At 41.3% G+C, this 27,783-nt stretch overlaps 1 protein-coding gene and 1 long non-coding RNA gene across 2 annotated transcripts; one reads left to right on the top strand and one right to left on the bottom strand.

The window, feature by feature from the left end:
- Positions 1 to 8: 8 nt before the first annotated feature.
- On the bottom strand, positions 9 to 27,244 carry znhit6 (zinc finger HIT-type containing 6). Its single transcript, XM_035177264.2, has 10 exons — positions 27,029 to 27,244; positions 26,235 to 26,300; positions 24,153 to 24,259; positions 23,876 to 23,961; positions 21,289 to 21,392; positions 12,208 to 12,276; positions 11,933 to 12,013; positions 9,509 to 9,589; positions 3,331 to 3,455; positions 9 to 718 (listed from the first exon to the last, which is right to left on the bottom strand). The coding sequence occupies exons 1-10, from the start codon at positions 27,145 to 27,147 to the stop codon at positions 252 to 254; spliced, it is 1,305 nt and encodes a 434-aa protein (XP_035033155.2). The 5' UTR covers positions 27,148 to 27,244; the 3' UTR covers positions 9 to 251.
- Positions 16,653 to 19,940, top strand: LOC118121400. Its single transcript, XR_004698317.2, has 3 exons — positions 16,653 to 16,847; positions 17,839 to 17,895; positions 19,310 to 19,940. It is a non-coding gene; the product is annotated as an uncharacterized LOC118121400 (long non-coding RNA).
- Positions 27,245 to 27,783: the final 539 nt, after the last annotated feature.

Here is a 27,783-nt window from a genome sequence, read left to right as displayed (position 1 = left end):
AGCAGAGATATTCAAACAAAATGTCTTTATTTAAGAAATTATGATTCCAGACAAGGTTAAGTTATAAACAGCAACATTGAAAGGACTCTCTGTGTACATGATAATACACTTGGTGAAAATACTGAAACCACAGGTGATTGACTTTCTGTCAGATGCATCTGTGTCCTCAATCATTTCATCATGAATATCTGGGTATTAGAATTCCACTCCACAGCTGTCGGGAGCTTTAACCTGGTATGAACAGACCCTGACTAATTCACAGCCTCCTCCGCGGTCTTGCTGCCCTCAGCGCTTTCTGTGGCGGTTGAAATATCATCGGTGGAACCAGTAATGTCCTCGTTTACACACTGATCCCTGCTGCTATCACCGCATTGATCCCCAGGTTCCTCTGTAATAACCTGCGTGTCACCAGTGGAGCTTTTGGCATCACCAAAGCTTTTACCACGCAAGTTAGTTTCTTCAGCATTATCCTCCTCCTCGTCACTACTGTCCGTAATCTCCCCCTCTTCTACCTCCTGCTCCCCTGATTCTCTCCTTGCCCGTTTCTCCCGTGGAGGTTCAGTCTCAGGACTGGGCCCCCGGGCTCCTGCACAGCTGTGGGCTCCTTGTGTTGTGCGACACCCGAGCGGGGATGGTGAAACTCTGGTCAAATCTTCCTTGTTGTGGTCCACCTCTTCACCCTTTGTTGCAAAACTACTCCGGGCTGACGCAGGCTCAGCTGAAACAATATGACCCCATTTGTGTATTGCATGATTACACAAGACTGTTGCAACAGTATATTTCTGACTTGTTGTTTGAACTAATACACAAGTGATCAGAGTTATCGTGAATATTCTCAGGAACAGCTGGGGGTCATGCTTGAAGAGAAAGGGTGAGAAAGCGAGGGTCAGTGCAGACAGTTTGGGAGTGATGACGCCATGTTTTGGCTCGATGCTCGTTTCCAGGATGAGGCAGCATGCCAAGCAATTAGTTATGTAATAAAGTAGGGTGGACGTGTGTGAGAGAAAGACGGCAGAATAAACGACTGTAAAACAATAATCGTGAATTATAGCCAATTACTCCCCAGAAAGATGTCCCCACAGTCTGGTGAATCATAAAACGCTTGAAATGATGTGCATGAACTAATGTGCGTTAAAATTTACTTTAAATCTCAGAGACGCTGGCCAACACATTACAGCCTATAGCCCCCAAAAAAAAGGTTATCCAACTGAGGCTATGTTATGAAAGATTAATGCAATTCAACTTTTATTATGTGTGCTGTAACATGAGAGAATTAAAAAGATGGCTGCTACTTGCATAATGTAAAGGCTGCACGTTACTTTGACCACATAAATTTGAGTTTGAGTTATGGATGCTGCGTCCTCAACGGACCATGAATAAAAAACACACCTGCTGCAGTCAAATGTTGCTGAAGATATAATTGGTGGGAACGTTTGACAGCATGAGAATTAATTACAAACTTAGATTTAGTTGTGTAAAAACAGTTTCATAAACTTTTTAGATTAGTTGTGTTATCTTCCAGGTCTCTGGCCCTGTTCAGGCCCGGTATTAACATCTGTCTTGAGAGATCCGATCAAAAAGCTCTAAGCACAGTTGTGAATGCACCTAAGATCCAATACGTGACGCATTCGAGATCTGATCGCTCAGATTCCATTCGGAGGTGGACTGGGACACATCTGGCTATTCTTTTAGTCATGTTAATGCAAAATGTTTCCTCAGCTGCATTGAAGGAGACACTCAGCTGATGTCCTCTGACCCGATAAAGTTTAATAATGAACCAAAGTACTTTTACATTTCTCAGTGTTTTCTCATTCAGTAGTAAAATCCTATTTAATAGTTGGAGCAACTCGTTTCACTCGGCCCCTTCTTGCACCAGCAACGGATCCATCTGTATTCAGACTGGCTAAAAACATCAAAGTTTGTTCTCTGCCAACAAAAATTACATAGAAAAGTGAAATCCTATCACAAGACAAATGTGGGGACGTGTTCTAATGCCAGATGTGAAGTGAAGACCTTGCAGCTGTCCACTTGTGATCCGATCACTGGAGATGTATGTTAATACCAAGTGTGAACAGGGCCTCTCAGGAAGATGTCTCAATTTGGGATACGGCTCCGTATTCGTTACGCCAGTCGTCACACGTGTTGATTCAACATGTGTTTTCTTGTTTCAGAAGCTGACACATTTCCATCTGTATAACAAGCCCAGCAGACACCAGTTTGTTGGAGAAACTTCTCTCACCGTTGGTAGATTTGACCCTTCTCTAAAAGCACTGGCAGCCTGGAACTTAATGCTGTGAAAGTAGCCTCAGGGTGATTGTTTTGATGTTTGTTAATGAGGATAACCTTCTCACCTAAACCCACTGAAGGGCAGCTACATTTGAAAGTAAAGATGTTGAGACTAAGCTGCTGGAGTCAACGGTGTCTAGCTTCATGTAGTTCAGACACTGACCGACTGCTTGCTTCCTGTACGGAGCATGCGAGAACATCAACAGGACTTTATCCTCACTGAACGTGCTGCAGCCGCAGGGAGCGATTGCTCGTTATCACTTCCTGCCTGGCTTCCCAGGCTTTGGCATGTGCAATTATCAGGATGTTTCTATGGTTAACACTGTAGCAAAACAGTGCAGCACCAAGGCCTTATCACTGAAAACACACACACACTCAGACTAAAATTACCTTATTCGTCATGTAGCCCGTCTGGGCCTGACAGAGTAATGATACTGGGTGACTGTGGTCTTTTCTGACCACACTAACCCGACTCAGAGAGACACTGTTTTGCCAACTGTGCAAATCTGAGTGGACGGAAATTGCTGAAAGCTTCTTCATGATATAAACACTGGAGGAGACAAACAGGTGAGGCAGAGGAAGGCCGACCTGCTGTTCGCTCTTCTTCTGTCATCTGTCACAACTCATGAGGTCACTGTTTAACAGTAAGCCATGCTTAATCCTCCTTCTGGCCATGGTCGCCGCTGAGGTTAACATGGTGTGCATGATGCTGTGCAGAGCACACTCATTTCCGTTGGGGTAGCGTGTTACCATAGTGAAAAATACGGGAACAAGGAGACTCAAAGTCTCAGCTGGAAAACCCAGGACATGATACAACTCTGCTGGAATCAAGGGAGTGGAGATAGGTTGGTTTGGGGCTACGTAGAATTTCGACTCATGTCATACATGCACACTTTTGTTTAGTGACAGAAAGATGGGATGAAGAAGTTATATTTTGTAAGTAAAGAAAGAAAGAGTAGGTTAGTGTTGATGCAGAAATAAGCTTAAGGACAGGATGTAGGAAATTTGTAGAAGTTAAAATTAGATACGGCTTTTTTTTTTTACCTGCTCCTTTTAGAGGATACTCCTTCCAATGTTCTCTGAGTACAACATGCAGCACAGGATATTCAATCAGGGTTTTGTAACTCAGGTTGTCCCTCAGGCTCTTCTGAATGTCCAACTCGTGGTACCTATTCCAGATCAAATTGAGGCGCACGCACGCACACGCACACACACACACACACACACACACACACACACGACAAAGAGGAGATTACAAGACAACGCAATTACATGATGCTAAAGGTAAATTATGTGACATTAGACTCATTTAAGGTAATTTCAAGTTTTTAGGTGCCAGGCAGCAGCGAAGACAGAGGGAAAACTTGGCCGGAACTCTTTCACCAGCAACTGCCGTTTTTCATTTCCAGCCGCCTACGGCATGTTGAGTGGGTGAACATCTTCTGAGGATTGATACTGATTTTGAGTCACCGCTTGGCAAAGTGAATTCCCTGGTTGGTGCTCGTCTCAAAAGATGAAAATTGGCTTTACAGAGATGCAGAAGTGTCACTCTCAAGTGAATCTCAAGTCCTTTAGCTCTTTGTATGAGATGACATCAGTCGAGTCTCGTCTCTAAATAGCCCTGGCAAACATTAGCAATGGTCATAAATCACTGAATGGTTAACTAGATGTTTTTGGGAGACGTGACTTTCCTCAACTGATTCATAACCATCCAGCTCGGGCTGTCACCACCGAACAGGAAGGCACCATATATTTTGGGTATATCTATTAACTGGCACCGTCCCTTCCAGATGTCAAGCCTCTGCCAGACTGACGATTACTGAGCCATTGTTTCTTTTGCTTAGAGCACAAGCAGACTGAGAACCATGCGGGTAGACACCCACTCCCCCCAGGGAATCAAAGCCCTTTACTGTAATGTGAACGTTTTTTTTACTGGATGGATAGTTTCCAGGAGAGCCCTCACTCCTGGGAGAGTTTGTCTTAGGTGGGCTAAAGATTGATTTCATATGATCCCACAAATAAACGGCCGTGTTCTGGCACTTCCTCCTGGACGGTATAAAGGAAAGAAAGTAAGAGTCTGAAAACGCACAGGAAGTGTCTTGCCACAGTACAATGAGTGGCTGCATGGTATTTCAGACAGACCTCTACATCAGAAAAGTATAAATAGCCTCTGGGAAGCTGGACGCAAAAATATGGTGGAAGGATAATCTGTAAAAAACAGCTTGTGGAGCTGATACTGCAGCAGGATATCTAGGACTGCATATATTTGTAATGTGGTTGAAAATGGGGCTTCCGTCAATTGTCTTTATGTCTAACTTTTAATGAATGGGATATTCGTAGATGTTTTTGTATTTCTGTGAATATACAAGCAAAAAACAAAAACAAAGTTAGAAGATTGTGGCTCTTCATGGTGTCGATGGGATCATTAGAGCTGCATCCATTTCTAGAAACACGGCTGGATGGCTCAGCTAACAACACGCACACATCTGGTCTCTATACAGTGTCCTGGTGGATGAACAGAACAGAGACTGGTGTTCTCTTCAGGGAGGCTTCTTTCGCTCCATGGCTGTGTCAGGAGATGATGGACAGTAATGAACTAGTCCCCACTTGTGGCCATTGGATCCGTGGCATTATTCCCAATATTTTGACAGCTCAGCAGATCTTGGCCACTCTACGACAGCGTGCTTTTCATTCTGTCTTCAAGGGAGGCAAATTCAGAACATGCATAAAGACTCTTTTCTGCAAATAACCTGGCCCGCGATCTCAGCATAACATCTGAGGCAGACTGCAGTGGAGAATACGGATAACCACAAATTTATCCAGCAGAAATATTACCGCACTGTAACCGTGACACTGACGAATTAGGCAATATTAACTGCCGCTATTTATGCCCTGCTATTTTAGTAACAATACCCAGTACAAGTTCAGCACTGCAGGAGACCTGAGGAAGCAGCTGCTGTACTGAAACCAACCTGAACATAGCTCCAGGCAAAGCTGAGGGAGAGCGGATCGACGGGAGAGAACAAACTGCTTGTGCAGGACAGAAACATCAGTGTCCTTCAGGCCCAAAACAGTGGTTAAAAAAGTAGACTGAGGTTTCTTTTTTCTGGCTGCTAATGTAAAACCAGCATCTCTTCTTCAAGTCAACACTGTATTAAGGGGAGGTACGGGTACGGGGAGATGGCATCTTCTGGATCTCTGGGGTGGAGTGAATAAAAATAAACACAAACACCCAGACGGGTATGAATGCTTCTCTTGATGCACAGTCCGTCGTCTTTCCAGTAAGAGGATGTTGACCGGTCACACGTTTATGTTTAGTTTAGCACAAGAGCTCCTTTATTGGACCTGCTTGATATTCCCGTAGACCTTCGACAACAAATAATGCAATCACGACCTTTGTGTTGTACTTGGCAACAAATGGCAACCTAGTAGACATGACCGGTGCCAACACTAATTAACTTTCACTGAGCTACAGCGCCCCCTGCAACCACACGTGGATGCAACCACAAACTGGATGTGACCTCAGTTTGGAAGGGTCTCTCTTCTTATTCGAGCTGCACTTTGGCAATGGCCGTATTATGAAACTCTAGCAGTTCACGTAAGGTGATTCTCATTAGCACAAGCATCCTAATTTCACCACCGCGATTCATCCGCCCTCAGGACAGTGTTGACACTTAACACTCATATCTAATATCCGAATGGCAAACTTCAACAGTTCCTCATTGTGCAAACCCGGGCTTAAGGCAATGAAGTTTTGACAGGAAACTGTTACTGAGGTCAGACAGAGAGTGAGATTTACAACCCCGTGAATTACTCACTACCCCAGACATGATAAGACACGGTCAAAACATTCCTTCTTCTTGATGCTGTTAAGTGAAGCGCGGCTGTTGTGACTCAATTATAAAAAAATTCCAAGATAAGGGTTCAACGTTGATATGACTATTTCCTGATACCAACCACCTTAGTATCACTAAGTGAAGGAGAAACTGGTAAAGCTGCCACACTGGGTAGAAGTGGTTCGTGTGTATGGGAACGTAGAGTTAGAAGTGTAGGTTCTTGACATATGTATTTATCTCAACAGGGATTAAATAACATTGCATTAAACAAAGCCTGAGGTCATATTTAAGACAGCATTTGTAATTAACAGATTTCTGGTCCTATTTTTAAGCAACAAAATAATGACAAATATGTTATTACCTCCACTCAGGAGGTAATGCTTTCACCAATTTGTTTGTTTGTTTGTTGTCACCAAGATTAAGCAGAAACTACTCAATGGATTTCCAGGACACTTGGTGGAAGGATTGGAAAAACGGCAGAGAGAGAATCCATTATATTTTAAAGGGTGGATAGAGGATATTTTTATGACTTTCTTAAACGTTGCAAGATTTTTGGACATTTTCACCAATTTCCCAGAGAATATTTCACGGATCTTGATGAAAACAATCAACAATGAGCTGATGATGAAGATGATGATGATGAGTGTGTGCACGTTTGGGTCTTGATGGGGATATGTGCTCTACTGTGTGCCATTGTAGTTTTTTAAGAAACTGTCTGCAGACGCTTGCATCACTTCATACTATACTTTCCTGGTGTGTTTTTTTTTTTGCATCTGTTTGTTCAGTTGATCTGGACGACAGATTTTTAGGTTTTCCGCCGTGATGTACAGTTACAGCGTTTCCCCCTGAAAGCTTTATGGCAAATTCCGACTGTTGCATGTTTGTCATTCTGGGGGGAGACCCAGATGATCTCCAGGTAGGATGACCTCACTTGTGTTCACCGTATAGATGAGTAAATGTGGGTTTGCAGAAGAAAAAAAAAAGATTTGTGAGTTAAATTCCTATTTAATGTTATTATGAAAGCCTTGGCTTCGTCCTAGGAGGCATCTGCTATAATCATCAAAAACATGTGCACAGTTGTGAGCTATTACACACACACACAGTCATGCATGTATACCTGTTACTACAGCCAGTGAGGGAAGGGAATCCATACGTTGAAAAAGGTTTCTGGCTTTCACGGTCCCTTTCTCTGGCTCACGCTGATATAACATTACAGAGGGGTACATCTGTGACTTGTTTGTGGTGTGTGAGTGTAATCAAGTCTTCATATGTAATCACGGAGGAGAAACTAGAGAAAGATGGAAAAGGTTATTAATCACAAATTTTGATTGCACCTATGTGTAATAATTACTCACTAAATGTCTAAGAACGACTAGACCCATGTTTTATGATTTGTTGACATGCTGCTTCACGACGCCATCAAAGTAGATCTTTTGTTATTGTTCTGAATGCGAGTGGTCAAAGGTTCTTATTGCACGTTTAAGACCAAACTGTGAATGATTTAAAACATTCTAGAGGCGTAAACGTGGTACTAAATAAGACCTCTGAACTTAAAACCAATATCTGACATTATAAATTGTGTTTAATTATCTTCCGTGTTATTTCATTTGTTTGGTTTTTTAATATCTAGTTTAGATCATAAAAATGTCAGTAACTTTATGACCTTGCAGTATTTTTGATGGGCAGTATTAAAAATACATTGTACTGTTGAATGTAATGTCATTATAATAAAGCTCCCAATGTTAAGGTGTGTAGCATTAGGAATAATGAAAGATTTAAAAGCATTTAAACTCTCATTAAATTCATAAAAAGGTTAGAGGTGACAGCTCATACTAGCTCAAACTCGCATCTCCACTCATCTTTCAGTAATTCCTCTCTATATGCTGCCATACGATATCATTTGTCTTGTGAGAAAGTGTGTGTGCGGCCCAGCCCACTGGGCAAACCAAGAAGCAGCGCGAGTGTTACGAGGATGAAGGATGGGAGCTTTCATGACGTTTCATTCTGGCCGGGGGGGGGGGAGGTAATGATTATAAACACAGAGGATCATCATTCACTCCATGACTAAGTGGAAATGGAGGACAGCCAACGCATTCGACAGTAGGCGAGGCAAATGGGTGCTACGAATACCATCCTCATGAAACCCTAATAAGACCCTCGTTAAAAAAAAAAGAGAGGATGGGGGGAGAGAGGAGACACAGGACATGAGGATGGAGACAGAAAGCGAGTGAGAAAAATAAAACAGGGATGGGAGACTCTCATGTCTGAAAACCCCTTCAGGCTTCGCTCCTGAGAGTCTGTGTAGCCTCGCAGGGATTTAGTGAATTTCTCAGTCAGTGATGTCATGCTCATCAACGGATTATGTCGACTTTGTACATTCTGAAGCAACCAGTCATGACTGGCAGGCCCGATCAAACCGTCGGAGCCAAACATGGATAGGATGCCTGAGGAATGACAGGAGTCGCAACACGCAACACAAGGTTTTAAAAAAGTGGCTTTCCATTTTATTTTCTGTAGTATTTTCAACAAGGCATCATTTGTATTCTAGGACTTTATACTGTGGAGCATATTTACTTTATTTCTTTAGTGAGCTTACTTTTTTTGATGTATTTATTGTAAAGTGCAATTTCAAACATCTCGAATCCCATCCTCTGTATTCGATCCTCTGCCTTAAGAGGGTTCAGATGGTTGATAATTGATTTCTTGCTTCTCTTGACTGTTGGACTAAATAAAGGCATAAATACTATAACAAATTAATAAATAACCCTAACCTTAACCCTAAGGGGGAGTGATGCAGACCCTGGCCATGCTGCAAATACCCCAATCAGTCACTGTAATAAAGGCCTTATTTCCATTCCAACCATATGAGGATAGATGATTGGTTAATCTAAATAAAAAGATTGTGTATCTAATGTTATTGGCTGAAAATGCTAAAGCATTACTACACTATATGATGTCATGTTCTGACTCCATAGTGGATCATGAAGATTCATTCTTTCGATATGATCATAAATTATAATAACGTCCTGACTTCTTGATCGTGATTTCTTCATGATGTCACTGATGACATATGATTGGGAATTACTGATTTCTGATTAAGATGATTTTGATTAAACATAAGCTTCAGATTGTCTCTATTTAATGTTAATCATCTGGAAACGGTGAAAATCCATTTATCTGTCCACACACACGCAAAAACAAGAGTCCTCACAAGTGGCTTTTCTTCCTTTAACTGGAATAAACCCTGTTAACAGCAAGAATTCACCTTCTTCAACCCTTTGAGATCATGACCTCTGCTTTAACTCATTCAACTCAGTTCATTTCAAGTCAACCGAGAATATTTCACATTGTTGAACATGTGAAATAACACAGGAAACAAATCTCACCTCACGGAGTTGGCCTTCCTGCCCTCTGCCTTCAAGAAGACCTTCACGTGATTGGACGGGGCGTGCACGTACACCTTCAACCTGGACGAGAAGTTCACATCAACACAGGACATTAGAGACTCACATCAAGTAAAGAGACAGGAACAAAAGATATGGGTACATTAACTGTGCAGTTTTTCTAATGGCCACGGTAAAGGGGAAAACACAAAGAGCCCATTGAGCACAACAGAGACCTAAATGTACACTCGTCTGGCACGTTGACTGATAGGCAGCATGCACGGGCTCTGAAGTATCTTGTGTAAGGGAAACTCCTGAATGGCTACTGACGGCCACAGCACCCGAGCCTCGGAGAGTTAACCTCCGCTCACTTGACTCCAGGCTAAGCAGGGGCTGTGTCTAAATGGCTGGTGTCTGTTCAAAGAGCTCCACCCGTCTACAATATGCTTTACAGTAGTTTTACATTAGACCGTTTACTGCCGATTGTTATCAGCACAAAGCTTAGGTCAGAAGAGTCAGATCGCTGCTCTGTGAGAGGGTCACATTCAAAACACTGAGCGTTTCCGAAACCAAAGAGCTTCTTCAAAGTTCATGTCGGGAGAAACACGAGCCCGGGAAATGGGAAAGAAAATGAAGCGAGAGCAAAATTGAAAAGATAAATGTGGGGAAAGAGGATTGGCAGGAATCAGACGGAACACGATGAGGAACCCAACGGATCCTGTGTGAGGGAAACTGGATGGAGTTGGTTGATATGAAAGATCAGGATGTAAAATTGCCTCAGAATAACTGGCTCATCGACTCAATGGAGAACATTAACACTCATGTGAGGTGGCACAGATCAGTGTCAAATGTTAAATTCATTACATGACACATACGCTCACATTGTACAGTAAATTTCAAATTTAAACAGAAAATATATTTGAAATTTGTTGTGGAAAGGAGAAAAGAGTCTTCAAAATAAAATACTCTTATCCGTTCCTTTGTTTACACCCAGACTGGATTTGTACCGAGTCTGTAACTGACGCATAATCCCTGAACACACTGCTGCCAAACTCAATTACAGGGGTTCTGGTCTGGCGTGACTTGATTCAGGTCATCAAAACCAAGGCTGCAGTAAAACAGCTGATATTTTTAGATGAAGAATGGTGTGTGGCCAGAAAGTAAATCTCAAACTTTTACAGCCACTGCAGTTCTGTGCTTTAACGAGTTCTGCTGCTAATTAACCTTTTACTCGAGGAGATGTTGAAAAATAGAGAAGAAATTACGTCTTAAGTCACATTAACATTAAGACACTAATAACCAACTGTGACATATGATAGAGTGAGTGGCCATGATCTCCTGTGAGACTTAGAAGTTAAAAAAACAACTTTATCTGCAATATTCAGCGATAAAACCTTTAAAATATCCAGATTGCTAAGCAGAGTTTGTTGTATTTGTTACAGCTGGCGGCTTCTGGTTCAGGAAGCCGGGGATCATGGGTAAAATCCCATGATATCCGCTCTGCTGTGTTTCAGTTCAGTGAATGGGACTAGGCAGTCATCGCTCGGACATGGACCCCAACAGAATGAATCACCACTGGGCAACAGAGGGCGCTGCTGCGCAGTAAAAGTTACATAATGTTGCTTTTAACTCTCTGATAATCGACCGATTGATCAACTAATGATTTGGGCTCTATTTTTAACAGCTGTTTCATATCTACTGCAGTGATGCTCAGGCTGCATGTGGACAAGTCAGTTTTAAACAATACACTAAGCTCATAATCTGTGTAATGTGCCCGAGACGAGATGATGCAATTACAGATGAATGCAACTGCGTCACACTGGTGCTGAAATCGCTGGTTTGTGTTTATTATTATTACGCTATGCTGCTAAAAGTGCAGATTGTACTGTAGCTACATTTCAACAGCAATTACTATGAGAAATTCAATTAGCTCGGTTTTCTCCACTTTTTTCCCTCCAGTTGTTATGAACAAGACAATCCACAAACTAAACACAGCTTCACAGCGGTTAACAACAGTGAAACTGCTCCTTTGAACTTCTCAAGAGGAGAAAAAACAAGCCGTCATTATCCTTGAACTTAAAGGTTTTCCAAGCCGCATATCAAACCAGTGTTGATTTCTGGGCCTGTTATTACATTGTTAAGTTTTCTGTTTCTATTCATGAGTCCAGTGACTGAAGCAAAACAACCAAGTGGTTGAATTTCTACCACTGAATGCACGTCATTGATCTTCAGGTTTCTGGCTTTGCACCGCGATTCAGCAGGAACTGTGGTCAGTGGCAATAAATCGAACTAAAAACCCACAGTGGCACGGCTAAATATACTTCAGTCAATACCTCTGGCTTACTGTCAAGAACTCAGGCACAGTTTTCATTTGAGCTCAAGAGGGCAGACAACGAGAAGAAAGATATAAGATGGAACAAGGCTCACTTCTGGCGAGTCACAGGGTCCGACTCTGTGGGATGGATATAAGGCGTCAAGAGCTGCTTCAAGGTTTGACTGTCAGACACCCTACAACGAAAGAGATGGTGGAGGAAAGAGCAAATGTGAGAGAAAACGTGAACATCAACTTCAAACAACATTATGATTGTTACTTTTATAATATTCTGACTATTGAAAGGGCCGTTGATAGTCACCATTCATGCTTTAACAACATTTTTGACGAGTATCTTATTCACTAATTGGAATATTGTTACATGACTCACCTCCTCTGACTGAACTCTGTCTTGCTCTGGAGAAACATGAGCTTCAGATGCCACATGAACTGTTTTTCCCTGAATGAGACAAAACACAAACAAATTTTTAGTTTCTGCTTTTTTATATATACAAAAAAAACACAATAGTGTTTGATGTCTGTCAGATGAGGTCACCGGTGCTCTCACAGTATCCCCAACACAAATGTCCTTGTTTGAATTCTGAGCATTAAATGGATTCAGTCTTAATCTCTCCAAGACAATACGCCTGGCTGCTTCCAAGATCTTGTCCATCTGTGTGACTCTGTGTGTGTGTAAATGAATAAATGAGAGTTGCCATGGAGACCGTGACATATACACTCAATACTGGGACAGCAGCTGGTGGATATCACAGAATGATCTCTTCTTCTGGGGTAATGCTTTGGGGCAGTAACTATTAAACGTGGTTGGGTTTTTCTGGGTTGCTGGGCGTGCTCTACAACCAAACATTTATTCCCCAAACAGCTGCTGCTGTGCTCATATTTACTACTGTCACCAGGATTCAGAAATAGCCAGCAAAATCTAATATCTCAAACAGTGCTGGAGATACAAGAGGATGTGATTCCAGCCTTTTTAAATCTGTTAATAATTACAGAGCAATTACCAATAAATTGCTGATTAAAGTAACTCACAGTAATTTAAACTGTTTGATTGTTGAAGATAACAGATATATTGTAAACGGATATATATATATAAGACAAGAATGACACAAATGCTCAAACAAGCATGCCAGGCCAGTAGGTGGCAATGAAGTCAACATCAATGCTTTGTCAAATACCACAGAAAAACCTTGTGAGCATGCTCAGTGAGCTTATTCTCCTGATGACTGGTTGATGTTGTTGCTTCTGGTGCATCGTCATTACTCTATGCAATAATTGGCATGCACAAAGTAAGCTGGGTTGTACTTGTACACACGGATACACAGAAACCAGAGATTTAAACAATCTGCACATTGAAAGGCGTTTGTACAAATCTCAGTTTTTCGTGTCTTAGAATGTGGTTTGTCTGTAGATAAGAGGCCCAAACGTCAACGCAAACTATCCACGGGCTGTATCTGACTTTAAAGACAGGTATGACTTTGTAGATAAACACAAAAACAGAATATAAGCTACTGGCACATCGTCAGAAACCCAGTCCAGAACAGTTTACCACACATACGGAGCAGTGAACATAACTACAAGGACTTGTGTGGACCAAGACCACAGAATTTGCCACACATAGGGTGGAGCCGATTCATCAACCACTTCTCCATCAGAGGAGGAGGACTGAGGCCTTGATGGATCTGAGGAGTGAAGATGAAACATACCCTCAGAGAGATGCAAGGTTTAATTGTAAAGTACATGTGAGAGACCTTGTTATTAGGGCTTTGGAACTCACCGAGAGAGATTTAGAGCAATTGGAGGTTTCTTTTGATATGTTTAATATAAAACCTTTGTGTCCTTGGATTTCAAATAATTCTGGGGGGTATAAAATGTTTTCTTTTTAAATAACACAGATACGGCTCATTTGGTGCGTGTAGTGGAGGACTGTGGATCTTCATAATAAACCAGTAAATCAACAAAGTCATTCATGCCCCGAGGATCATTATCGTGCGCACTGAATGTCCTGCCAATCTCCGGGTCTCTGTTTTACTCTGGGCCAAAGGGTTGATCAAGCAGGCTGATGGACAAATTGTGATGCAAAACTACAACCAGACTCAGATGCAGCCAATTCAAAAGCTGCATTTGAATGGGAGAATGAATTTGACCCCAACTTGGCCCAAGATTAAAATATGTATTTTACATTTAATGTTATACCCATGTTCATAAATGGAATCAGAAGAATAACCACAGCAAGTGTTTCATTCTCTTTGATATATTATATTTATCACAAAATCCCCTTATATTTACAGCAAACAATGAACAAAACAAAGGAGAAGCATATTGTCAGAGACTCTGTAATCAGCTACATGTGTATTTTGATAGTTCTGGTGCTTGTTCTGTGGATCCAGGTGGCACCAATATGAATCAGGGGACTTCTTTCTTGAAACAGAAACAGGATGGGTAAGAGTCGTTCAAAGAAGGAGAAATATGTGCAGAACAGGCAGAAGACCCAATGAAAGGTAGTTATGAGTTATAAGAAGGGTGCGGAAGACGAGAGGCTGGGAGGGGATTCCCTACGTAATTGTAGGAGGTACCCATCACCTCTAACCCCTTAGTCAGAGGAATTTATGTGTTTGCTAGGTTCTGACATTATTCTTTGGTTTGGTGTACGTGCACTTAGAGGTGTACGTGTGTGTGTGTGTTTGCAAGTACATAGGGTGGAGCACCAGGTGTGATGCCATTATTCTGTCATTACAACAAATGGAAACTATGTCTTTCATGGAAAAGAGGCTTGCCCAAAGATGCATGCAATAATTTCCGGCAAGGCCACAGTGCATACCTGGGATAAGAGCCATCATTCATTGTCAGGAGAAAACGTGGAGAGAGCAGGATACAAAAAAGTCAAAACAGAACGCACTTCCTGGTTCCTCTGCAGTTACTGTATTGCTGAAGGGCCTCGAGCAAAGCATTAAAACTCAAAAGGGAGAGAAGGGGCAAACAGTAAAAAGGTAGTTGTGTGGTGCAACTCCCTCCTAAGCACAGGAAAACATGCTTGTTTGAAAAAAGATTATGCACTTGAATCGCACAAAGATTACGGTGAAAGGTTTATACCCTCTACAGAATTCCTTGCCAAAAGAAATTTCCTGCCTTACATGTCCTGCATTTAAGGGCATTTCTCTTTCAAGCGGGATTATGCATCAAATAGCTTGTTGGGCCACATGAACTAAGCCTGAGTGAATTAAATAGGATTCGTATTGAAATGGATAGAAATGTGTTTCATTGCTAATACGGTACAAGTGATTAACTACTCTAGGGATTAAATCCTGATTCCTTTAAATCTCTAGGTTCATGATCTATTGAATTGGTGTCAATCGGCCACTGTGTGTTTTGTGTTTGAATACACACGAGGAAGAATAGTCCCAGAGTCTTAGATTATCTGAGGGTTGCCATGCAGGACAATTTAATATCAGCTCTAGATGTATTATTGTGAGATCCAAATGTAAGATTCTGCCTTTTTTGTCTCACTATGAAACTATGAAATTACTCAAATTATATTGAGTAACATGGGGAGGATTGAAGCGGTCATCCATTGTTGCTTTCCAAGTTTGCTGCCTATTTTCTAAAAAGACGGAACAATAACATTTTGTTTTTTTCTAAAAATCAACACACTTGACGTCTGAAAACATGAAACCCCTAAAGGCAAGTTCACAGAGAACCAGACTTTGAGAGGCTGCTGTCACCCCCACCGTGGATGTTCTGTTCTTGCTGTGTTCCTTTGTTGATTGGCTGGTTTGTTTGTTTTCCAGCAGGACAACATAAAAACTACTGAACACATTTTCACAAATTAGAGGAAGAATGGGACATGGACTAGGAAGAAACCCATATCCAGACAAAAGGGGCAGGTCCAGGTTCTGTTTAACATTGTGATACTGTAAAATTGTCAGCAATTTCTTTGAGAATAATGCACAGATGTTGATGACTTCAGATATGCGTCATATAGGTGCAGCTTAATTGAATTGAAGTTGGCCCTTGGCGGAGGTGTGCTCTCTACTGGGTGGCCTTCTAGTTGATTTCAGTTATTTCCATTTCCAAAGCTTGCCTGAAGTCAGGAAAAGTGTGAGTGATCATCCCGAGCACACTTCTGTCTTTCACATAAAAAAAAAAAATGCAGAGGATGTCGTCATGCCTGGCAACAATCAACTTGAAGAGCTGTATAAATACAAAGTCCGGTGTTTAGGCTGTAAGTGGACAAATTGTGACATTTGTGTATAAATAAATCATAAATATCTTACCAAAACAACTAAAATACATTCAGGCCTCAGTGTGCATGTAGAACAAAGGGCAAGAATCATATTTTGTCCCCCAGTATTAACAATAAAACATGTTTACATTTTCCACTCCTCTCTGGCCACATGTCAATCTTGTTTTTACACAGTTAAGCTTCTTGTGGTCGAACAAGCTGTTTGATGAATAATCCCTTTTGGAGGAAAACTGCCCATTAACAAAAGGCCATGTTAGGTAGCAGACGGCTTATTGCAATGGAATTAAGTTTAAATCTGTGAAATTCTAGAAGTAAATCTCTTTTTTTCGAACAGGCATGTTTTCAGGTTTGTTTTTCTCCGTTAGCCTACTTCATACATTCATTGGCTTTGCTTTGCTTTACAACAGGTGGAAAACTTTCCCTTTCAATGACATGGTCGGCCGAACTAGTTTAAGCCCATTTGCTGCAGTGATCCACGCGGGAGACTGAGAAATGAAGCAGACTGAGGAGGATGGATGAATTTATTAACAAGAACACACTCCGTTGGTTAAGTGATTAGAGTTGGTTATGTCATCAACACCGAAGAGTAGAAAGCCTTATTGGTGGTTTGGCAGTGAGAGCAGAAATCCATCTGGCTGGATTAAAGGCTGGACAGATCCAACACAAATGGCGCAATATGTGCAAAACCATGTGTCATCAGCGGCCGATGCCAGCATTGGGGTGGCAAATTGGTGTCTTTGGGGCCTCATAACTGAGATACAACAAATAATGTAAGTATCCAAGAGCTATGGTTGGTTCCAAGGAAGGGAGGGGAGACAAATATTACTGTAAGACTCTTTCTGCTCTGGCTTGAACCTTAATTTTCTTAGTCATTGCCTACTTTCGCTGAAGAGTAAAAAGACCAACGTGCCAACATGTGTTGGGTCAGAAATAATAATTCAATAGCTGCTGATATATTTTGTGTCCACCTCTAGAGCTGAAGCATCAGTGTGGATTAAAAAATGAGGGAAGGTTTCATGGCCAAAAGTCATTGACACTAAAGATCCTCTGTCCAAGTACAAAATAATGTCATTAAATTTTAACTACAAATCGAAAAACCTAATTATTAAAATGTAGTCTACCAAACGAGACACATGGCAAGTTCATTCCTTCTCGAGCTCATGCAGCACATTCACGTCTCTGGTTAATTTACAGTTTGGAATGTCACTTCGAGCCAGAGAGCGCCGTGTAGCCCACAGTTATGTGGCCAATTGCGATGACAGCGTTTGCAACGCTGATGAAACTGCTGCCTGCCATTCTGATGGGAGTTTTTTTCCTCGGATGGCAGCCGGCGTAAACTCTGTTCTGCATCAGCAGTGGTTAATCAAGCCAGTGACGGCCAGAAGGCTGTCTGATGGAGTCTAAAACAACGTTTGACGAAAGCTGCTGCTGCTGATTGTTACATTTGAACCAAATTCTTTGGAAGGCAGGAGGCGTAGAGCACTTGAGCATGCAAAGTGATGAATAGTCATCCGTCAGCCATGAAATATGGCTCTGTCTGATTTAATTCACGACTGCATTTATTCATCATGTGCAAGATTACATACCGCACTCAGATTTCTGCAAACCTGTGATGAATGTGGCTTTGACATTACAGCATTTTGAAAATTGCATTAATTGGCCTAATGGAGGGACTGAGTTAATGCCCCTCATCTACTGTTCCAGTAGCTGTGGCATGTTAATTTCTTTTGAATGTTTTCTTTTTCTGTATTTTTGCTGTAGAGAAATGCAGCGAAGGGCTTGAACCCATGATGCTGCTGTAATGACGCACTCGACCAGGTGAGTACCAGGGTGCTTACAGTATTATCATCGAATAGCAGTAGATCTAAGGGATCAGTGTTCTCCAGTGCCTGTGAATATCCGCAAACAAATACAGTCTCCTTTAACTGAGAGAACTGAGTTAATTGAGCTTGATTCCAAATCTTGCGACATACTGACATACATGGCACAGATCCCCACCAGCTCGTATTTCAATTTATTCAAGTTTTTAAAAAAAAATATGTTTAGTTATTGTGCACAGCTCTGTAATATGTTGTCCAGTCCACTGAAGTGGTCTCTGGGAAAAAATATCCTGCCACGCCAGGCTGAGGCTGTAGAAAACAGAGTTCCACCCTAACACAACTGCTCCCCCATGTTCTGCCAAACGCCAGCTGTTATATACTTACCCTCCAAGGGCTGGACTGAGAGGCAACCTGTATTTCTTCAAACTCTTTACTGTTCATACCTTGTTTTGGAAATTAGTCACCGGCAAGAGGTGGAAAGAAACTAGCAAGCACGACCATTACTTTGCGTACAAACATTTAATCAGAGATACACATGCTAACTAACTCACACTCCACGCACGCACACACACCACCGCCAGGCATGAAAGTGTTCTCGTCAGCTGTCTGCCAGTAATGATCCTTCTCTGGCAGTGCGAGTGCGTAGCATGAATATGTCGCTAACCAGCTGCAGTCACACTGCTCGCACATCTGCTTCTCATATTATGTACTTGTTACATTCTGAAGCACGTTCTCTCTCGGCTCCTCACAATGTACTGTATACCTTTCATCCCGTCCCTCGTGTCCATTTGCTGATCGGCGAATGGTACACAGTTGCGGTTAGTTGAATAATCTTCTCTCACACTGAGACGTGGTGAGACTAACCAGACTAAACAAAGACATAAGACTGTGCAGCTGGCGCATGATTCCTCTACGGATACTGTCATGGCAGAAAAAAGCATAAAGACTCTTCTTGTGTCTTTTACTGGAGCAGTTTAGCTCATTTCCCAGAGGCTCAACCTCTATGAAATAACTTCAACCCCTAAGAGACACGCTGGTCCCTTCCTGCAAAAACTGTCTGTCACCATCTGACAAGTGTTAAGTTGGGAACGAGGGGCGTGCGGGGAACCGGAGGGTGGGCAGAGTCTGCTACTATAACCTGACATGATGTTGCCTCATCCTGAGATGTGTGACGTGCACGTTTAAGTCACTGCCTGTACACACCAGAGACAGACGTGTCAATGTGGCGGACTCCGAGGAGGGAAAAGAGGGTGGTGAAAGGGAAAGTAATGACATGAAACGAGCCCGAGGGAATCACAAAGGATTCTTTTAGTGGCAATCCTGATTGGCACCCAATGTTGTCCCATGGCGTTTTAGACTCGTAAAACTTTAATATGCAGTTCAATAACCATTTTCCTCCCCCTCCTCCACAGGGGGATTAGAGTGGCACAGCTCGGGAGTCAAAAGAAATGGGAAAATGAGGAAGAAAAGGTGCCAAACATGAAGAGACCACCAGTGGAATCGAGCTAAATTGGAAAAAGGCCCGTGTGAAAGAATTACTCACTACTTCAGAGCCTCAAGGAAGCAATGAGCCTTGTCCTTTAAATTACTGCAAGACGCCAGTGTTGACTAAACTGCAATCATCTACCATAAATCATTAATGCAACAATAGGGACGAGTTAAATAACAACAGCATCTACATTGTACGTTTGTCTGTGAGTTACATTTTAATCTAGAGGATAATTTAGTGATAAAAATATCTTTTACCATAGATTGTTCTTTGGTTACTTGGTGTCTTTTTTCTCCAGTTTCTGATTATTTTCTCAGTAAAGCCAAAGTCTCCTTATTTAAAGATCCCTCACATTTCATGACTATAACCACTGACGTCTGTCAACAACCACTAATGCTAACCAGCTACAACACAGCACATTAAATAACTTATTATCAAAACAAATGACAACAATTACAATAAATAAACGATGAAACTAATTTCCAACACATCACAGATGTGGAGATAAGACCGAGCAGTTACACGTCTAATAGATTATTCGGAAACTAGTCATTAACCTGTACAGTCTTGTGAACTCTTTGTCTGTTGAAATGAAAGGATAGTGAGTGTAATGATGTTCAAATACATGATGATTAACAGGTGATTACAATTTAATAAAGTCTGATCATTATCATTTAATGACAAAAAGGCCAAAGGCATTATTAAAATGTGTCAATTACTGATTAAACACTATGTGGGCGGAGGAGGAGTCAGAGCAGCTCTTACTCGGTCGAAGCCCAAATTGCTGGCAGCGTGTGAATGGTGTGTTAAGATCACATTTACAGTGCAGCGCATAGTAACGCTGTATGAATGAGTGAGTGAATATCACTTGTAGTGTAAAATGCTTTAACCAATATAATATACTGGGGGGGGGGGGTTTGTCTGCAGCTTGAAATTCAGATTCAGAGATCTTCAGCAGGAAGTGTGCGTGTTTGTGTAAATACACAGACACTGATGATATCTGATGAGAGCAAACAGACTGGCTACAGCTCAGCAGCTGGAGAAGGACCCCCTGCTGTGCCCAGGTCAGTTAGTTATAGACGGGTGTAAATGTCAGTGAGACCTCCACCGCCTCAGGTGACTTTATATCACATTGACGTGATTAAATGTCCGTGTTTCGTCATCATGCCTGGAGATAGCCTGAGGAGAGGCAGCACTGATGCGGCTGCTGTGAGGCTTAACAAGAGTGCCATCCTGTGGTTAAGTTAAACATCACTAATGAAGCTCATTCTGCTGCAGACGACACAGGACTCAGCCTCATCAGAAAACCACGACATGTTGCCTTGGTGACCGAGCACATCGGCAGTCTGACATTGTTCGATGCAGCTCCGACTGAAAATCAAACACTGACTTTGTTCTACAGCATGTTCGTGTTTTCTCTTTTCTCTGATACGGTAGAACCAGTGTAGCACATTTAAGAAAGTGATAAATACCTCCACCATGGATGTTTTAATGTTTACATCCCTGTTTGTTTATTTATTTGTTGGCAGGATTATGCAAAAACTACTCAATTTCAAACTCGATGGAATTTATTTCCAATAAACTTGATGGAAGGTTTGGGGCCTGGAGTGAACTCGCTTTGGAGCAGTTGTGGACTAACAGGCAGATCCAGGTTGTGTGTGTTGGATTTGTTTGACCTTGGCAGAGTTATACACTCTACTTAGTGCCTTTCCAGTTATTACCTCCACCAAGGAGATTACGAGTTTATTGGCGTTTGTTTGTCTGATAGTTAGCAGCACTTCAGAAATACTACTGAATGGGATTGCCATGAAACTTTCTGGATGGATGCAGCTTTGTCAAACATGTTAATATCCAATTTGAAGTAAACCTACAGTATAAATACTCTGCATCTGAGCTACTTACTTTGAAAGGAAGAAGGTGGAGTTCTCTCTGCTCTTGGAGAAGGTGATGGGGAGGAACCTCAGAGTGATGTTCATCTTTCTGGCATTGGCTGCCAGCCTCTTTGCCTGGATCACAGAAATCAAAGACAGCTCAGTATGGTAAAGTGTAGAAGCAGAGTAATGGTTCAAGTTTAAATGAAATAAATTCATTGGTTTCACTTTCTCAAATGTGTAAAATCCTTTTTAATGTGTATATTAGGGCTTTAGAAAATTGGAATAGCCATAATTTTATAGCAAACACAGTTAATTTAATAAATAGGTTAATGTTATAGTGGAAAAAAGCATTAACAACCATAGTATAATATAGTAATTTCGCAGAAAGAGATTGGTACATGCAAAGTTAAGTTTAGACAGCAGCAGATTCATAAACACAAAAGCCGTTTGATCTTTAATTAAGATTTCACAGCAGCACCAGACAATAATCTGATTAATTATAGATGCTGCTGATGAGATCAGCCCTGTCCAGTGAAACAGGTCATAAAAGAAAGCCTCTGTTCTCATCCTTGGAACTGATTATTTTGGGACCACAGACTGTGTGACATTTCAGTTCAATGGAAAAGTCGGTGGGGGGAGACATCTTGTCTAAGAACAAACTGATCTAAATACCACACATCTGTTCTGCATCCAACAATCCAGCTGGGCAAGTTTCATTAACAATCAAACTGAGGATGACCTGAACTTCTCTTTACCGCTCTCATCTAAATCTGAAAGGACAAGTCTTTCCTGTCTGGCGCTCCTGTTGCTTCTTCATGACTTCAGATTGACGGGTAGAAAGACACAGTAAAACTGATTTATTAAGAGCCAGGGACAGACAAAGGGCCAATAACAGATCGCTGTGCTTGCAGTGATCTGGAATAAAATCAAATCTCTCCCGTCCTCCCGTGCCAAGGCCTTTACTTTGCTGAGAATAAGCCTCATTGTTTTGATTGATTTGTGACCACAGGAACAGTCGCTGCCTGGAAGTGGATTTGCCGACTCGCCGCCCTTCGCCTCCGCTAACCAGTCGAGCAGCAGTTTACATCCACGTCCGTCCAGACTCATAAGTCTAGTGAAGTCTCTGAAGGAATTTAATAAATAAAGTATTGTGTATTTTGTCATAATAAGTGTATGTGTCGTTTTTGTGAGTTTTGGCCAATGGTATGTTTTGATGAGGTCACAATGACCTTCACCTTTGACCATCAAATTCTAAATCAGTTCGTCTCTGGTGCTGAATTTAAAGAAGCTTCCTAAAGACATTCCAGAGACAACATGTCAATGAAGTGAAAAACATATTTTTGCAGTCACAGTGACCTTGACCTTTGACTGAAGCGCAAACGATATATACACTTAGGGCAAGAGCGATTTAGATACCAAAATTAGGTAGAAGAAAAAGAAATCCGATACCAATTTATCCGCTGCTATACATTTAAAATGATGTTGATGTTCTTAGCAACCTCTACCTTCGACAACCAAGTTATAATCAGTTCATCTTTGAGTCTAAGTTAATTTGAAGAATTTCCCTCAAAGCAACCTTGAAATATTCCGTCAGAGGAGCCCAGGAATTTTTTTTTGAGAAATCACCAAACATGTTGAACTTGACCTTTTCAAACCAGAAGGTTGATCCTTGAGTCCAAGTGAACGTTTCTGCCAAATACGAGAGGATGCCCTCGAAGGTGTTGTTGAGATTTCACATTCACAAGACAAAAACGTGTTTTCTAATTTTTTTTTCTAAGCAGCTTTGACCTTCAACCACCAAAATCTAATCAGTTCCTCTTTGAGTTCAAGTGAATGTTTGTGCCAAATGTTAAGGAAATTCCTCAAAGCAACCTTGAAATGTCACATTCCACACGAGGGCCACAAAAAGCTATTCTGTGAGATCACAAAACATACTGACAATGACCTTTTGAAACTAAAAGTTCATCCTTGAGTCCAAGCGAAAGTTTCTGAGGGGAAATTTGAAGGGATTCCCTTGAGGTGTTCCAGAGATTTTGCATATTCAAGGTTTCTGAGGTCTAATCTAATCTAATCATTCCATCTCTGAGTCCAAGTGAATGTTTGGACCAAATTAGGAGAAATTCCCTCACAGATCCTGAGACATCGCTCTAATACGAGTGGAACGGACAGACTGGCAGAGACGCTGAATGTTACATAAAAGTGTCTGTGGTTTGGCGTAACAGCCGAAACAATGACATAACTACAGCCGCACAAACTGCAGAGGACTTTAGAATAAATGTTGAATTTCATAATTGTGTTTCTGTCCAATTACTTTTAAACGTATTCTACCTCTCGCACACATCTTTTTATATTGATTTATTATTAACAAAACAGTTCACTCTGCTTCTCACATTTAAATCTAATAAAACTTACCTCATGGTGTCTGAATGTTACGTCTTGATATATTTATATACTTTATTAAGTTTCTGTTTTGTTGTTCGAGGATATAAAAACTGTGATATCTCTGTGGATGCTCACATAAATAAGGGGCCTAAATGTTGAGGGAATTTTCTACTCTAAAATCGTCCGTTTCAAACGTTTAGATACTTTAACCCATCGGTAGGAAAAGGACGTACTTTAAAAGTGGTCCGAGGAACCCGGACGAGACGGTCCCTGGTGCTGCCATCAGCAAATCGCCCTGTGTCCTCCAGAAACCTGTAGTCTGGACAAACGGTAAAAATACAAAGGTAAGAGAGATAATTTAGAGCAACAATTTTTTCAATCTTTGAGGAAACGCACACCAAAATCTCAAGGCCCAACAGCATTTAATTAAAAATCTAAATTCAACCATGTCTGCCCAAAGGCGCTAAAATAAATATTGCTTGGTAGTTTTGGAGTGAGGAAGGTGCTGACCACTCAGAAGAGCCATCTCATCAAACTGCGACAGGGACACGAAGGCCGCTCTGTCTCGGACTCCGCTGCATCCGGACTTTTCCTTGTGTTTCTTCACACACAGCAAGCTGGAAAATGAACAGAAACAAAATCAGAGTCAGAAAATCACTCTACTATTTAGTGCTCTACGTTTATTTGAGGATCCACGAATTGTTTATCACTTCCTGTAACATTGTGAGACAGATGTTTTCCTTTTTACATTTTCACTGAAGTTCCCAGGAATTATTCATGGATATTGGTGAGAAAAACTCAAGCAGCTTTAGTGGAGTGACTGTGTTTGGTGAAGCTTGATTGACTCTAAGTGGCCTTGGCAGAGGAGGTTTGTCTACTGAGCGACATTCTACTGGAAATTGTAGCTGAATAATCTCCTGTCTATCAACTGTCTCAGTCCTAAATAGTATAATTCACAAATCTCCCCATAGTGTGAGGAATCAAGGATTATCTTATCTAATCTTGTAAAAATAAAAGGAGCCATTACGCTGCATGAGTACATTTACTTTTGATGCTTTAATAACATACATTTAGCTATTTACGTATATTTTGAAAGCAAGACTTTTACTTGTAACACAGTATTTTACCAGAGTTTTATTACTACTTTTAATTAGATAAAGAACCTAAATACTCAAGTCTGCTCAGGAACATTTTTGACTGAAACTGTTTTAAATTAAAACCATCACTGAAGCGAATACGATTATTCCCAAGAGCCTGTAATTGACATTCTGGAAGATGTTATTAGAAAAGAAAAAAAGAGTCATACAAGCATGGAAAGAAAGTCGGATGGAGACAGGTATTTGGCCGGAGTCCGACAGAGACCGTCTCCATAGAGACCGTGTAGCAGGAGCGATGAGCGATGCCCAGAACAACAGGGGACAAAGAGAGAGGAGGTTGGACATCTCCTGGTAAACTTTGAGACGTTTTAATGAAATCTTCAGGTATGACCTTTAATCTGCCTTTTACTATTTCAAGGTTTGTTTTGTGAACGTTTCAGCTTCCGCAGAAAGAGGAACAGGCCGTGAATCAGTCGCATTTAGAGCGGCATGTTGTTCCTGGCCACGAATTAAAGAGCAGTTCAGGCAGTAAGTCAGTTCTAAATATTATATTTCTACATGCAGCCGTAGGGGAGATTTTTTTTAACGATCGTTACATAATACTTCGAGGTTTGCTGCGTTTTAATCAGAAAGAGCGAAGCTACTTCTTTGGTTTTTATTAGTGATATTAGACAAGCATGGAAGACGATTATTATGTTGTACATGAGCTGATTGGAGGGACGGAGCAGAGGATCAAGAGTGAGATCTACAGACTAATACCAGAACATCAACATATAAACAAGTATTTCTCTCTGATGAGGTGACAGAAGGTTTTGGCTCTTTCAGTTCTGGACAAATCTGCCTGCAGACATCTTCAAAGCTGTGAAATAACCAAAGATCATGGACAAAGAGAACTGGTGCAAAAAAATCAACAGACAAATCTACAGCCAAATCAAAATTCCTCACTTTTTCTGATTGTTTACTGACACTGTCCATCGCACATGGTCAAGCAGACACACAAGATTCCTTCAAAGACTTTGTGCACCCATCCCCATCCTTGTCTTGTCTTACGTTACAACAGCCGAGGGAGAATTTTTTTTAGCAACATCAAAGCTTGGGCTTTAAACAAGGCAGATGGCAAAGTCTGTCCTTGTTTTTCTTTGGTATCAAGTTTTTCTTTCTCTCTTCCTCGTCGTCCTGCGATGCACTAGACTGAGCTCTCTGCTAATGGTGCACAGGTTCATAGAACATTTAGGTTTTCATGTACATTTCAGAAAGAACAGGCCTCATGGAATTGGAGCATTGATCTTTAGTCTATAAACTAAAGGATCAAATTATACAACTTTCATTTTCTTTTGTAATGAAGATGCTTCTTTATCTTTGTATATATAAATGCATTTAGCAATATAAATATACCCATTATGTAGGTATATGTGCCACGTATACAGTGATGTAACATTATTGCATTTTGCAGTAAAATAACTGTATAACTTGTATAAAAGTGAAATAATCTCACCTGCAGGAAAGTGTAAGACAGGCAGGACATCTGTACTTTGCCTCCTCTGATCGACACACGACACAACTGTTGGAAACACAACATGTCAATGGTACAGAGACACACACACACACACACACACACACACACACACACACACACACACACACACACACCCACACACAACAGAGCTGTTTGACAGTTAAACAGAGAAAAACTGTAGGAGATAAGTAAAAAGGCTGCCCAACTTTCATCATTTCATTTGCGTTTGTTTGGCATATTTATGCAAAAACTACCGGAGGGATTACCACTAAACTTGGTGGAAGAATGTATTGGTCTGTTCCACAATTAAATTCATCATAATACTATGACATATCAATGTTGTTTGTTTTATCTTCTTTATGAATAATTGATGGATATACTCTATGTTTAAATTAACACCATCCTTCCTGAGGAGGTGTGGATCTGCTTTGGACAAGAAAACCTCACTTGGATTATTGGCCACTTATCCTGTGTGTTATAAAGAAATTGTCTTTTCTAAATCCTTTTCCATTCTTGAAGTGTCAAGAAAGGACTTTTATTTGTTAACTTACTTTACATGGTACCTCTGTTTACATTTAATTAATTGATTGACATATTTCTAAGCTGACCTCGACATGTAACGTTATCTAACGAGTTATTTAGTTTGTTTTTAAATCAGCGAAAAACTACAAACCCCACATCTGTAACAGGGTCTGTGATAAACCAGCTGTGGAGCACACGAGTTAGCTGTTAGCTGTTAGCCGTTAGCTCCTGACTGTGTTAAAACCACTCACCCAGACAGAGACATCTTCCTCTTCGTCCCTCTCTGCTCCTCCTCCTCCTCCCCGCTGTCTTCCCCTCGGGGCTCCGCCGGTGTCACGGCCCCGGTGGCCGGTGAAAGTAACGCGCACATCCCGGTGGAGCCGCGGAAACACGTTGGACTCAAAGACTCAGAGACTTCACAACAAACCCAACACTTCCGCACCGGCTGCACGTGGGACAACACTTCCGGTTTGGGAACCCGCTCGGGGGCGACTCCTAGTGTCTCAGCGGAAGAACTACAACCACCTCCAGGGATGAAGATGCAGATGGAGCCAAGTTCTCATCTTTTCAATCTTTCAGAATTGTTGTAAAGATTCAAACATTCAGACTCTATTCAATGCATCGAAAATGACTATTTGATGTATATTATAATTATTTATTCATTTATCCTTGTTATTTTTGTTTTGTTTTGACAATTCAATTCAATTTCAATAATTTTTTATTTGCATAGTGCCAAATCATAATCTACGTGAGCTCAAGGCACTTTGCATATAAGTTCAAGACAGTAAAGATTATAGAGGAACCCAACCTCTAGCAGAACCAGACTCAGTGAGGTCGGCCGTCTGCCTCGACTGTTTGGGCTGAGCAGAGAAAAATGGGGAGGAGAGGAGAGATGGGTGGAAAAGAGGGGGGAGGAGGAGAGAGGGGGGGAGGAGGAGAGAGAGACTAGGAACAGTCGTGTAGCGATCAGGTTTCAGCTCAGACAGACTAGTTGTTATAATGAAAA

Source organism: Hippoglossus stenolepis, chromosome 14 (assembly GCF_022539355.2).
Source record: "Hippoglossus stenolepis isolate QCI-W04-F060 chromosome 14, HSTE1.2, whole genome shotgun sequence".
NCBI classification, from domain to species: domain Eukaryota; kingdom Metazoa; phylum Chordata; class Actinopteri; order Pleuronectiformes; family Pleuronectidae; genus Hippoglossus; species Hippoglossus stenolepis.
The sequence above is the reverse complement of the archived record's forward strand: the minus strand, read 5'-3'. Positions and strand labels throughout refer to the sequence as shown.

Excerpts from the sequence above, each read along its gene's own strand:
- znhit6 (XM_035177264.2), bottom strand. The coding sequence starts at position 27,147 with ATGTGCGCGTTACTTTCACCGGCCACCGGGGCCGTGACACCGGCGGAG. Across the intron at positions 12,014-12,207 it reads ACAGAGTTCAGTCAGAGGAG|GGTGTCTGACAGTCAAACCT; the intron begins GTGAGTCATGTA and ends CTTTCGTTGTAG. Across the intron at positions 719-3,330 it reads GTATCCTCTAAAAGGAGCAG|CTGAGCCTGCGTCAGCCCGG; the intron begins GTAAAAAAAAAA and ends ATATTGTTTCAG.